At 36.9% G+C, this 15,494-nt stretch overlaps 1 protein-coding gene across 1 annotated transcript; it reads right to left on the reverse strand.

Annotated features, from left to right (window-relative positions):
- Window positions 1-2,150: 2,150 nt before the first annotated feature.
- ccka (cholecystokinin a) lies at window positions 2,151-4,161 on the reverse strand. Its single transcript, XM_056761623.1, has 3 exons — window positions 4,023-4,161; window positions 3,109-3,351; window positions 2,151-2,985 (listed from the first exon to the last, which is right to left on the reverse strand). Exons 2-3 carry the CDS (start codon window positions 3,347-3,349, stop codon window positions 2,861-2,863), a joined length of 366 nt encoding a protein of 121 aa, XP_056617601.1. The 5' UTR covers window positions 3,350-3,351; window positions 4,023-4,161; the 3' UTR covers window positions 2,151-2,860.
- Window positions 4,162-15,494: the final 11,333 nt, after the last annotated feature.

The following is a 15,494-nucleotide window of genomic DNA, read 5'->3' on the forward strand; positions in this document are numbered from 1 at the left end:
GGATGCACAAGTATAAAACTGCATGCTATTGCATTCGATAGCCCTGTTTTATCCCATTTTTTGTTGTATGGCTTGGACTCTAGAAAGTGTTCATTATTATTCTTGCGTAGTACTCCAGTGTACACGGTTTGCCCCAAAAAGTAACGGACATGGAAAGGCAAGGCCTTGTAGATATAATTAAAGGATTACTTTTTCCTTTTTATGATTTTAAAACTAAAGCACTTAAAATGATTTGGAATTGGTTTTATGGTGCTGTATATTGCTAATAAATATAGTTTAACAAAACTTTAACCCAAACTCCAATGCAAATTTTCTGGCCTGGTTTGACATACCCATGATAGACTTGATAGATTTTCGAATATTACAGTAGAAAATGATTTAATATTTTGACAGCTTGCCACCTTTGAATTATAAAGTTATTTTGAGCAGTTTTGAGATATTGAGCTTCAAAAACTAAATTTCCCTTCCATTTGACGTAGTAGATAAACCTTTTCCTTAAACAACTTTTCCGTTTTGTTTTCTTAAAAAAGCTCTAATATGTACACAATGTAAAGAAAAACACCACGTAATCTAAATAAATTGTCACAGAATAAGAATACGTGAATTATTAAGGTCAGGGTTAGTAGGAAAATGTATTTTCACAATGATAGACTATATATGGACTTGAAATGTAGATCAAATTTCCTAAAAAGAACCTAAATAATATCTAAGGGCCAGAATGTCACAGATTTAAGGGTGGGGCATTTTAGCTATAGTAAACATTTACCTAACAGCAACCAAGAGCACTAATAAATGCATAGCAACACATTAAAACACTCAGAACACCTTAGCAACCACATTGCATGTCCTGACATCCAAACACAAGAGCGAACGGTACACCATGTTGTGCACAGACCAGCACTAGTATTCACTTTATCAACTAAAATAAAAAATCGATTTGTCAATTAACTGCACCGTCATCATAATTCCGCTGATGAATTCATGCACGGATTTAGTGACAAAATAATAGTAGATTAAGTTTTGAGCTAATTAAAGGCCTTGGAACACACAGATTTGTTGTGTTGACGTAATTTCATGTGGATAAAGGAAAGCGTGAGACACATCAAGTAGCCCCTCCCCTTTTTAAAATAGCCAATAGCATTTTAACAAGGTGTCTACACCGGACATGAGACAAAAGAACGCATTAGAATAAGAGTGATAGCAGTGACATGTTATGTCAACGTTTTGGAGCAAACCACTTTAAATATATGCTTCATACTAAAATAAAAAAAGAAGGCTACATTTTGATTTAGTGTGTACTTTAAAGTTTTTGTTCGCTTTTATTTATTCGTTTTCATTAATATGTATGGCTCATGTACCGCAAGACTAATATATACTTCCCATCAATATTAGCTAACACTTTTGTGTAGCCCATATGTGTACTTATTTTAATCCACTGAGAGAATGCGTTTAAAGTTACCTGTGTTACAAAGTGTCTAAACAAACACCCTAGTAACAGTCATTTGTGGAAAACAGATGCGTTCGTATGTGCGGAGGGGGTGAGAGGAAGATAATTGACGAGTTGGCTCAGACAATGAGTCTACATTGCCAGAACACATTTAATTGCCCTTGCACACAAACCTTTTCATGTTGTAGGCACAGTGTTTGTAAGCCTGCATTTATTGCTTCACTTTATATTGTCTAACAGGATGAAATCTCATTCACTGAAGCACACCTGTGGCATAATTGCTCTTTTTGTTTGGCGCAGCCCTTCATGCTTGTACTCGTCATCTGCCTACGATTCATCCATTATGTGCTAACTCGAGTGTTTGCGTAATAAACCACAAAACATCGGCTCCCGTCAAACTGTCTGGACGTGCTTCTCGGTCTCGCTTCATTTCTCACCCGGTTTCTCGGGACAGCAGAATCGGGTGTTATTGCCTGAACTGTAATTGGTCCCTCGGGAAACGGAAAGTGGTTTGGCGTTGATGGCTGGTGCTGTAATGTTAGACGTTCAGCTTCGGGGGGAATAAGAGAAAGTGTCTGTAATAAGATCATTAACTGTAATCTGTGAGCTCGGTCCCTCAACACTACATACAGTACAGATGGCAAGACTAAACTGTAATGGGTTTGGAGAAGATGGAGCGCCGAAGCTACATGCTAACAAAAGCTAATATTACTCGTTTTTTTATTTCCACGATGTTTACAGAATAACAGAATCATTGCGGAAAGTCTCCGCACTTGGTGGCCGTGTTTGCAGCGTCTCTGGCAGATATTTCAGTCATGAAATAAAAAATAACAATACAACAACACATTTCCTTTCAACTGTACCATAAATACTCAAATTCTTCATAAACAACATTACCCATTTGTGTGTGTTAATGCGCTCTCTAAAGCTCCACCACCGGACTAGCGCCAGTCTATTGACGATTGGCTCTTTTTTACTGAAAGGTGGGACTTCCGTCACAAGGAGCGTTGCTCTTTTCCCCATTTAAAGTAAAAGAACTGTGGTGTCTTTGGTTTTATTTTATATTGCGCTTGTGTTGCAACCTACTCGGAAGCATTTAAAGTACATTTATAAGACAGAATATTACAAAAGCTATTGAGAGGTTAAATATGTGAGTTAAGGCATGATTTATTTTTAGACACCGGTTCAACGTGAGGAAAGAAATTATATATACACGAGTTAGGAGAATAAAGCGATAAAGACTACGTTCTCACTCCTTTTTTTCTGCAAAATAAATATGTTTAGGTGGACACATATCGCATTTTCTTCATTATACAAACAAATTTACATCAGACTGAAGGTAGTAGACCTCTGGACGGGTGATATTCTGTTTCTTTACAGATCAGTTGTTTGATGTCACTGGTTAAATGGGTCTTATGAAGCGTATTCGTACTCCTCTGCGCTCCGTCGGCCAAAGTCCATCCAGCCCAGATAGTCTCTGTCTTTGATCCTGTGAGAAGTGGACCTGCTGTTAAGTGACGGACTTCTGCGGTATGCACCTGAATGGACAGAAATTTTGTCATTTTAGAAAATTAAAAGTAATTAAATAATCTACTCTATATTTGCAGCCTGTCACTACCCTTGGCCAAACAAGGTAATTTGGGGGGGAAATATAATCCTACCTTTGGCAGTGATGATTCTGGCCAGTAGTTCAGTGAGGCTGCTGCGGGGGTCTTCGCGCTCATATGTGTCAGACAGCAGCTTGAGTTGTACACCAGGGGGCGCTGCGCGGGTGTGGCGGTAGTGATCTGCTATAGTGCAGCGGTCGGATTGACCCTCTTCCTGCGAGTGTGTGGGGAGCGCAAAGCTATTGCTGGTGGAGAGCGCAGCCAGCAGCACACACACACAGATCCCAGCGTTCATGACTGAAAAGAACAAAGACATACGATAATATACACACAAAATTCTGTCCTGCAAAAAAAACATGGGCTGGAATTGTTTTACTTGTTGATTTTTGAAGGGGGTTGTAAAAGTACGCTTTTATTTTATCAATTAAAAAGAAACCATGAAGAGCACTGGAATGAATTAAAAATAAAATAAAACTGTCCCTCCTGCCAAAATATATAATTTACAGCACAGTACAGATGAAAAAAAATGTAGGCTATATAAAGTAGATGTATGTAAAGGTGTATAAAGAATACAAGGTGACTAACTAATTGTGCTGAAATGTGTAATATGGATATTTCTGATCTTTATTTTACTTCCAATTGCATCCACACATCCAGTAAAACCCTTTTCCCAACAGTGTTGTCTTATTATATTCTGTCCTCCATTCAAAATTTATCTACCAAAGTGCCAATTTTCCACCATTGCAATATATATATATATTTTTTTTTAAGATAAAAAAAATCTCAATAGCAATAAACCAATACATGGATTTTAAAATGAGTCTCAGTAATTCTCAATAATTATTGAACATTTGAAATTACAAGTGCATTACATCACATGCACTCAATATAACCATATATACACTGACCCTTATCCCTAAATGCAAGGTTGCAAGACTCCATCCATAAAACTAAGAGTAAATTCATACCTTCAGATGAAACTCAGAGTTGCAGTGTCAGAGCGGAGCGCAGAGACGGATGGAGAACACACGTTGACTGCAGAACAAGTGTGTGTGCGTGTGTCTGTAACTTCAGTGCACAGTGCAAGAGGGGCCCTTAAATACAGCTCTGGAGTGGGCTGGCCCGCGCAATGCCGCTGTCTGTGTATGTGAACGAGCTTGCGTGTTTACGCAAGCCTGACGCAGAACTGAGAACGCAGGGTATTCTCACAGGATACAGATTGTGACATTGTCCCTCAAGGGGACTCTGGAGGGTCTCTAGAGGTCCAGCCCAATTTTATTACGTGTATTCACCTGCAAAGCAATTTCTAACATCTTCCTTGTAATGTACATTACTTTTTGGCAAAGTCCAACATTGTGCATGCATAATATTCAATATAACACTGTGACGTTATCACAAAGTTGTTGTGATTGTGTTGAACAGTATACAAAACATTCCTTCACTTATTTGTTTATGTCTTTTTGGTTTTTGAGGGATCTGCATAATGTAATACAGTTCAGTTTAATTTATTCTATGGTCTTTCCAAGTGTCAGATACATTTTTCCAAAATGTTTTTCATTTATTTTCCATACTGTTTATCCATGTAGAGGTAAGCATATGTTAATCTTACCACGATGAAATACAGTAAGGAAAGTAATTTGAGTTTGTAATGAAATAAATAAATAAATTGTATGTTTGCATCACTTTCTCTTTTATTAACATGAATTAATAATTACTTTTTAATGCACAGATGGTTGCTTGTTTGTTCAGCTTTAGCACTTTTTCAACAGCAAACCATAACAGAACAGAAATGTTACATAATAATAAGAATAGAAATGACAGAGATCAAGCTGGGATCAAGGTGAACAAAGATCTTCCGACCCTGACTTCATTTGCTTTCTGAATTCGGAACACACTTCACACTCTGCTATGAGAAGATAACTCCTTCACAAGTGTTAGGACAGACACTCAGCCTGTCTTCAAGAGGATTGTCTCTATCATCAGAATGCAGGTAAATGCAATACCTGACGCATGTGGTCGTGCCGGCTCAAGCATATATTTTCTTTCAGCTTTAAATGTGCCTCTGCCTTATGGATATTTCACAGACCACTTTCATCTCGGTTGTAAAAAAAACAAAGTAAATGTTTTAAATTGTCAATGGTTTATTTACAGATCTTTGAGCCGATTTTTCAACCATATGTTCTTATCATATTTTCCACATGATCAATTCTGCATAATTAAAACAGTAGCATACATTCTAGTATTTTAGCGATTTATCATTACGTTTTAAAATATTGCAATTTTGTTCTTTTACATAAAGACCATTTACTTTAATCTGATCAGACATATGTGATTGAACTATCTGTTGTCAGTTAATGATGCACTTCATTTTGAGTCATACATGGCAACATTTACTCAAGCAGTACATTTCAGTTGAACACAATTGAACCAAACCCACAGACTTAATGAGGTTGTGTGTCTATTGTGTGTAGTTCTGTGCAACAACGTGTTTTCTTTGTGAGCATTTCTTTTTCTGCCTTCACCCACACTTGACCGTGCACAAACATCCACTTGTGCTGGAGACTCTCAACAGAGGAAATGAACAAGGATTTAACAAAAATGAGTTATGAGCATCATGATTTTCTGATGTCGGACATATGAGCAATGATTTAAAGATTGACAAGGTAAAGTTTGATTTATTCTATTTGAATTAAAACTGTGAAGTCAAGTCAGTGACTCAAAATGTTTCAAATATACATGGTTGGTATGTTTCTGCAAGGTGTGAAAAACAGAAAAGAATATTCTGGATATTGTGATCTTCTGCAAAGCACAACAACAGTCTTAAAAAGAAAGGAGCTTCACGATGCTATAGAAGAACCTTTTTGTATAAATGTTTTCATAAAGAACCTTTAACAGCAGAAACAAAAGGTTCTTTATGGGAAAAATGGTTCTTAAGATTATAAAAAGTTAAGAAAGAGATTGTTCATTAAAGAATCTTTGACTAATTGGGTTCTATGGCATCGCAGCGAAGAACCATTTGGGCAACTTTATTTTTAAGAGTGCCTTCTGCACCCCGGATGTCGGTAAAAACTCTGCAAAAATTCCTCAGACATTTTCAGATAAAGTTTTCATTATTTGAGGGAAAGAAAAAAATATTCTGGAACCTTCGAATTTTACATGGTGTCCCCACCCACAACACGTTTTTACATTTCCACCCAAGCGATCGGCACACAGAACTGTGGGAACAGAGAATAAGGCAGCATGAGTTTTGATGTTTTTTATTGAAGACTCCTTTAAATTTCATCTGGAAAGGGAGGAAAAGTGTAATGTACAGCATAACATTTACATATACATTAATGCATTTGACAGACGCTTTTATCCAAAATTACTTACATTGTATTATAATATACATTTGTTTCTAAGTGCAATCCCTGGGATCAAACCCATGACCTTGCGTTTGTAGCACCATGCTCTAACCACTGAGCTGTGGTGGTTCTTTTTTTAATGTCCATGACCAGTAAGCATCCCACACGTTTTCTGCAAAAATCTAGTTATAACATTCCAGTCTGTGTGGAAAAATCCTTCAAAGCAAAGAAAATAATATGTTGTCTTTTTGACTTCTGCTACTTGACAGGATTGACTTAAGTTCAAGGTCTTTTGCCTCTAAACATCTCTCCATATAGAAACAGAGTAACAACAGCATAATGAATAGCGTTGACCCTCAGTCCTGTTGTGCAAACTGCGTACAACACTCCAAAACAATCTCTGAAAACAGGACAAGACGATTCATTAAATAAACCAATGGCAGAGCCCATCGATTGGAGTGGGTACGAGAATGCTGGCATACGAGTACGGCAATTATATGGAGAGTTTGAGTCACAGAAACAGCAGCTTTATTGTCACCAGACGTCTCTTAGCACAGCAATACCTCAGAGGCCTTTGGCTGGATGTCAATGGGCAGAATGTGAGGGTCTATTAAGGGGGCCAGATCTTGACACACCTAGAAGGACACCAGAAGAGAGCCGCGCTAATACTGACAGCGAGGACATGACTGATTACAGAACAAGATGATTTTTTAGAGCCGTAATCAACCAGAACGCTGAACAATAATGCATGACAATACAATTCAAAGAATGTCTGGAAAATGCGATGCTGTTCAAGGGCATTGCTAGGTATAGTTGCTAAGGTTATTTAGGTGCTTGCATACTGTAAAAATTCCTACGAAATTAATAGTTAAATTCTGATAAAAAACTGTTGTCAGGAAATGTCTGTAAAAATATGGAAAAACACAAATTTTCAACTCCACAAACACTATAGCCACCTTCACCTACAGACACCACTTTCACTTTATTTCTGTTGTACGTCCACAAAAGTTCTTATTGAGAATTAACACAAGTTTACATGTTGATGGTTTTTGTTGAGTCACCATTATGGTGATGAGTATTTCCTTTAGTTGGGATCTAGACCCTTTGTTTTTTTTAAATTAAGTCTTTCCCTAGTTTTTATAACTATGTGTGGGAACAGAAACAGGTGGAGAAAAAGCTGAGGAAAATTGTTTTCATGTCGTTTTTTATTGGGAGTGTCATTGCCTGTTTTAGAGTTTAGGCAATAATTTAAAGTGATTTTGTCATCCCCATTTATGTTACTGTATGAAATTAAATTATATTCTTTAGGTATTTAACAACACATAGTGGACATGAAAAATGGTCTAGCAGACATCAAGAATAAAGGGCTCAGCATACTACATTCAAAATGAAGAACGACCGTGTGTGACCTCATTTCGAACAAAATCTGGTCCACGCGACAATTCGTTTCACTAGTTCGCCACAGCAAACTAAACAGAACTCTTGGTGAAAGTTTGTGTTGACCGGTTAACCACCATTGGTCAATTGTCATTGCGTAATAGGTCTGTGTGTTATGTAGCGCCACCGGTCTGTGGGATAATAACGCGTCTTTTTATTTAGCTGAGGTGAGGTTAGATAAGCTCTACAAAAAAACGATAACCCTGCATCCAGAAACAAAGGGGTGTTGGATTGTTCGAAAACACTATACCGTTTAATGCAGCGGCAAGAGCGGTCTTCAATAAACCGAGGAGAGCACACTCCTTTCTTCATTAAGTTACATTGGCTCCCTACAGTCACTCGCATCAAATTCAAGACTCTGCTCCTGGTCTACAAGACCACCACTGGTTTGGCACCCCCTTATCTTCATTCACTTATGCAAACTTATGTACCTGCCAGATCCTTACGCTCTGCAAATGAACAACGTCTTGTGGTGCCATCCCAAAAAGGTAAAAAATCTTTCTCACAAACCTTCTCTGGATTGGTTCCACATTTGTGGAATGATCTGCCTGATCAGCAGATTCAGTGACCATCTGTAAGCACCTGACCGATCATTTCTGATTTCTATCTTCTCTACAATATAAAAAAAACAAAAAAAAAATGCTTACTTAAACTTAGATAAACTAAACTTAGCTCTGTACAATGTAGTTGTCTTTGTGAGACATGTTTTTATTGCACTTATGCATTTTGTTCTCCTAATGTTGACCCAATTGCTTCCATTGTTTACCCAACTTGTGAGTCGCTTTGGATAAAGCATCTGCCAAATGACTAAATGTAATGTAATGTAATGCAATGTTTCTCAATGTTTTCGAGCTTCGTTTTACCCCAAAACGCAGATCGAAAGCACAATTGGCCTGGACTATGCAGAGCTCTTTAACCTGTTCGTCTCAACAATTGTAACGACCCCCAAAAAAACTTAAGATAAACCCGATACTTTCTGGGTAGCGTCAAAGTACAAAGCTCATCCATGACTCCCAGCATGCATTACGGCAGTAAGCTTATAATTTGTTGGTCACCACTGTTGAGATTCATACACTGATTCTTGATGTTTGAGTCAAAAATCATCTGCAGGGCTTTGAACTGTTCAAAAACTCTTTATAGGCAATGGATTGTTGCAGGAAATGTGGGTCTCCAATGTAAGCTCATTCAGAAACTAAACAACATCAGAAAAAATGCCTGAAAATCAGACAAAAAAATGTATCACATTGTCTTTTAATAATATTTGCTATACAAACACTGTCATAGCAGCCAAGAGAAAGATGATGTTAAGCAAGAGAAGGATGAAACAGCCCAACTAAAGCAGTGACCAAAACACTGATCACAACAATGGTGAATTAAAAGAACAATAAAACATCAAGTCATGGCTGTCATGCTACAGTCCCTGTGAAGCAGAAGTTGTGATCGTCTTCAGTATTGTAACATATTTCCAAGATGAATAGTGGGTGCGGCTCATGTTTTCCGCTGTGAATTGATTGGACGAATAAAAACAGGAGGTTTCCATGTTTTCACGGTAGTTTATTGGCAAGCACAGCTGCTGGTATTTTTCCATAAAAAGGACAACATTTTTATAAATAAGACCTAAACCCACACCAAACCCCAACCCTTACCATAACTTACCCCTAAAATCATAGGGAAACGATCAGTGAAAAACAATGGTCTAGACGCACTCTTCCTGGTTGGAAGATTAAATTTAAAATCATCTGTAAACTTATTTCTGAAATCTGATTGGTTGATTTAAATGTTGTCCCAGGTTCAACATGATGTTATCATGAAGATATCAACCACTTGGTAAAAACAGGAGAGCCGTTGTACTGCATGTTGCTTTGTTTATAAGTTACTTTACTGTTTAAAGAAATAAAGTAAGTAAATGTAATGTTTCACTTTTATGCATTATGCATTAGGTCCATGTTTTCATTTTATATAAAAAATATTTATATATACAATGATAAATATAATTCATACACAGCTTGAAGTTTTTGCCCTGAAGTTTTACATGGCAAAACTGTTTACTTGCTTTTGCTGTATTTTTTACGGAATTTTACTGGCAACCAAAGCTGCCGGTATTTTTCCGTTAAAATTACCGAACATGTTTCACAGTGTAGTATCACAAGTGAAAAGAATCCACCAGGACTCTATTTATCCTCAAGTGCTTCGTTAAAGTAAATGTTGGTTTATGTGATTTTCCCATGCAGTTTTAATTGTTTGTCAAGCAAAATTGTTGGCCAGATCAACAATCTATACCTTTTATTCATATCCATAGAAAAAATATGGGGTTACATAAAAGGTGTTTAGAATAAACCCAAATGCTTAATATGAGCACACAAAATTGTTGAGAGCATTCTAACTGGCTGCATTAGCACCTGGTCTTCAAGCAACCCCGTCCGCAACCAAAAAGTACTGCAGAGGGTTGTGCGAACTCCCTGTCATGTTGTGGGAGTTGAGCTTCCCTCTCTCCAGGACATCTTCACCAGGCGGTGTATGAGGAAAGCCAGGAACATCGTCAGTGATTCCAGCCACCCTGAATCACAGACTGCTCTCCATGCTGCTTCCGGGCAGACGATACCGCACAAACCGGCTGAAGGACAGCTTTTTTACTCAGGCTATTAGACTGCTCAACATCAAAAACTGATACACTTCACAAGCTCACACTTCTTTTTACTGTGCACTACAGTTTCATGGACTATAATGCATCATGCTGCACCTAATGTAATAACCATCCATTATCAAACTAACATACCTACATCTGTACTATGTGCACGACATGGATGATCCATTATACATACTCGTTCATGTGCACACCTGCATATTTAATATGTATGTTCAATGTCTAATGTGTATATCTTGTGTAGATTGTGTATATACTGTCCATATGTGTATAATGTTCTTATTTTACAGTCTGTCAATTTATATTTTGCACTGTTCGTCTGCACTATATACTGTCACGTAAGTTTGTAAAGTCATACAGTTGTTTGTCACACAGTTGTCTGAACAACCGCATTCTACTTTGTTTCTAGTACGCACCCAAGACTTTCACTCCACGCGTGGTGATGTGACAGTAAAAGTGAGTTAGTTGGTCCATTCCGAGTTGTTTTAACCCATAGTTGGGTCAAACATAAACATTTACTGTGTTAATTTAACCTTATGGCTGGGTTTGACCCGTTTGACAAATACTGGGTTGAAAATACAGTGCAATCATGCCTGCACAAGCATCTAAATGATTTGTTTAGATCTTACATCAGTGGTCTTCAACATGGTGCTCTTGTGAAGCCGGAAAGTTACTCATCAAGCACATTTAATAAATTAAACAATATTTAATTTACTCTTATTACTCTTATTTAATTTAACTGTTATGTTATGTTACAAACAGGATGGAGACTATGTCTTATATATTAGGTGATTGAATAATTGCCAAAACATCAGTAGATGAATGAAAATATAAATGGAATCATTGGTTAGTAGAATGCATTACTTGTGTAATGTTTCTTGGATTGGGAGTTCCCTAACAATATAACAGTAAGTCAATGAAGACAGTAGACAATGCAGAAGAGACAGGAAGCAGATCCGCAGATTTTATCAGGCAAGACACGATCCTGATAGTCCAGTAAAACTGTATCAATCTCATTGTGAGAGTTCTGGATCCACTGTATCTCAAATCTGTGAAATGGACACCTTCAAGGATCATTATATTTACAACATGGAATTGTATTTGCTAATAAAGTGGCTAATTGCTTAGATAATATGTAAATGTTTATCTATAACATGTTGTCATTTACATAAAGATAAAGTAAGAAAAGTGCCTCTAAGATAATATATAGATATTATATGAAGGTTGTCGTCACTGTTACAATACAATTACAATCAAAGTTGCTTACAGCGGATTCTCTGCTTTGGCATTAATATGTATAAGCTTGGAGGATTTCTAAACCATATTGAAATCAGAACCTTAAGGCAGATTCCAGCTTCTTCTGATATTTCATACTCAGTTTAATATCAATCATTTGTCCAAGTATCTGTCTTGCACTCTCAGTCGTGCACTGCCTTTTTGTTTGGTTTCTTCTTTACCCGCTGGGCTAAATATATAAATAATCATCGCTGAATGAAAACATAAGCTTCCGGACACCTGGATGCTATACAATGTTGTTGTGTTGAAAAGATGATTCAGGTGTTGTGGTGTTTCCCCATCCTTCTTCAACAGAGCTGTAACACTGACAGACAAACAGACAGTGTGTGAAGATAGAGCGTAAAGTGCAATTCACTCTTTTCCCATGGTGCACAACAAATTGAGGTCACAGTTATTGTTCTTCATTTCTGCAACTGAGTCTGCGAAAGACAATCTGAAAAATAGTGTGAAGGACCCAGGAGTGACATTAAAGACTGATGCATGAAGAATTCCCTTCATTCGGGATATGTGATGTCTAATTTGAGCTCAAAGAAAGATTTGAAAGGAAGTTCGATTTTCAATGAGCAATTGAATCTAACTTCAAAACTATAATCCAAATGTATAACTCCTAAAGGGAGTAAATAAAAAAATCATACCTTTTCTCTCAGGGCATCAGGGCTTGTGGGACCGTAATCTCATTCTGAGATATAAATGGGTTGTTATAAGATTCTCTGTGAGTTTTTAAGCAGTTTTTTCAACGGCAGAAGGGACACAATTTAACAGTCTGGACTGACCACACTTCACACTAAAACACCTTATTAGACTCAAATGACCGATTCCAGGTCTCTTTCTCTCTCTTTCTCTTGTTTTTATCTTTTCTATAAGGCAAACATACAAACTTAAACTTATTAAACTATAACACTGCAATCATTTAAAAGAAAAATATGCAAAAGATATCAACCTCACATATTGATTATGAGTAGAAAAAAGAAATGTTGCACTCAAACATTGATCGATTGTCTTCCACAGTGATATTTGTTCTTTCAATGTGTAATTTTCCACCTGTACAGCTTTGAGGTTTTTTTATAAATGCTCCTGGCTAGTCTTGCAATTATCGGACAAACAACGTACCCTCTTTCCTGGTGACACGGCGAGATCAATTGTCTGGTTCAACGCATTTAACAACACATTACCTGTCCCTTAAAATAATAGGTGACCTCTTTAAACAGATTCAGAGGTCGAGTTTTTGGAAATGTGTTTAATAGTCGTGCACAAATACGCATGCTGTATTGTGATTGCCATAGTAAAATGTCTAACAGTGAGTAAAAGTGCACTTAGTGAACTTACATAAAGTGATAAACGCAGTCCGCCGTGCTGTTTGACATTTACAATTCTAACAACTAACAATGTTATTTCCATGCATGTTGTGCATCTCTAAATGCAAGATCAAATGTTGTGAGTTGTTGTGAAATGTCGGAATTGCTTCATGAATTTAAACTACATGTAGAAAGCAAAGCCAGTTTCATTTGTAATTTTTTTTTTAAATCCTACACTGTAAAATACCTCAAGTAAGTTTTTCAACCCAAGTAATCTGTCATTTCTAATGCCTTTAAAAAAATAAAACAGTAAAATTCTGTAATTGTTTACAGTGTAGAGCGCTTTTTAAGAGCGCTGTAAGTGCTTTTATTCTGTACCCCATTGTTTGCCCAGTACTGCAGGCTTTTGTCGCTTAGCCGTAAAGACATCCTGAGTAACTGATTCATACTGCCCTGAAATTGACTTTCGTCCATTCATAATTCAGATCAATTATGTAATGCATTATGAATAATATGCTCTTACCACACTCATAATGCCGAAAAGACAGACTGGGAACAAATGACCATGTATTGCATCTGTTTAATAGTTGACCCCATAGTTTCATTGAGAAAGATTAAAAGACATAATTGGAGGATGGAAAGACTATAATTAAGCCTAATGAAGTAATACACCACACTTTAAATACGCATCTGTATAGATTGTCTCACAGCCGCCACTCACAGCCGGGCGATGAAGTTATGGAGTGACTCCAGTGAAACAAGAGCCAATCTGTCCCTGAGGGACGAGACATGGACAACCACCCACACACAATGGGGTATTTAAACGTGAAAGGTTTGATAGATTATAAAGTTGTCTTAATTGGGCTTCAAACTACCAATGAGGTAAAATCTCATTTAGCAACCGATGCATCAACATCAGACAGACCTGCTCGTGGCCTTTCATAAAGTGTTTAATGTGTGTATGTGAAGCAGGCTACTAAATAAATACCAAACTTTATAATTTAGTTTTGGTTATAATATCACATCAGTAACTCGATTGGTTAATTTAAATACATTTTGGTTTTACTGTTTTAATTAACAGATTTTATGTATTTTTGGAATGCGGTAAAAATGTGAAATTACAGAAATAAACTGCAAATTTACAAGTTTGATGTAAAATAACACGAAGAACTTAGTCATATTAATTTATTTCATAAAAAAAAATTGTGCGCCCCATCTGCCTGAAATTTCCTTTTTTTACAGTTTCTCTCTTGGTTTATCGATATAATTTTAATTTCCAATGATACCTACACTGCATATCTGACTTAATATCACTTAGTGTTCAATTCATAATACCTATACAATGTACGTCATGTATCTTGTCTTCACGTTTTTATGTTTTCTGTAGAAAGTGAAGAGTGCTCAGATTTGCCCGGCCAACGTGTGTGTATTTGAACCCTTATGTTAATAGTGTCCTGAAGCAAATAGTCTGATGCCACATGTGGTCTGACACTATTATTAACAATAACATTTATCCCAGTCATAATTAGAGAAGGCACTCTCATTTAAACGGCTTTAAGTGCAATAATTACATGACAAACATTTCAGGCAATGAGAGCATTTGGAGGTTGGCAATAAACAATTCTTTGACAATATGAGAGCCACCTCAATTTGGAGCACAAAGTGATGTCACAGTCTCTTACTGCTAGTGGTTAAGGATGGATTATGGCTTCAAAGGGCCTGGGGACAAGTTTCCCTGCACCCCCACCCCCCCCCCCCTCACCAAAGTTATGGAAAGTAAAAGCAAAGACAATAATGAATATTAAAACCATTCTTGCTCTTCGTCAAATGCCTGCGCTACGCTACAAATAATCTGAACAGGGTTTATAGAAGTCAAAGACTAGCTACTGAAAATCCACAATGGACCAAATTAAAGTGTATGAAACACACGTCTTTAATTAACTGTCAAATGTACATGTATTTCATAAATCTGATAAATAAATAAATAAATATTTCTCCACATAAAATGGCCCTGTGACACATGTCTGTAAACATCAATTCATCAAGCAAAAGATTCATAAAATGCTTTTTAAATGTGCTGTCATTTAATTGCTACGTTCATTTTTTATTTTAACATAAGATAAAGTAACATAAAAGGTAAAACATGTGTTTTCAGAGTACCCTCAGAGGGCTTGTATAGGCTGTGGGTTCCATATATTAAACATATAAACATTTATTTACATTGTTGTTTGGTTTTCTGTACCAAACTGGATGATGCAACCTTGAAGCTCAGGGCCCTCTCAGGCTCTAGGGGCCCTAGGCACTGGCTCCGTTGGCCTGGTCAGTAATCATCCCTGCTTGTGGTACCACTTATTTTATCTCTCGACCGGAGCAAAAAACACAATATATTGAAATGTGTGAAGAAAGAGCTGCAATAGGTTTGCT

Source organism: Triplophysa dalaica, chromosome 12 (genome assembly GCF_015846415.1).
Source record: "Triplophysa dalaica isolate WHDGS20190420 chromosome 12, ASM1584641v1, whole genome shotgun sequence".
Taxonomy (NCBI): Eukaryota; Metazoa; Chordata; class Actinopteri; order Cypriniformes; family Nemacheilidae; genus Triplophysa; species Triplophysa dalaica.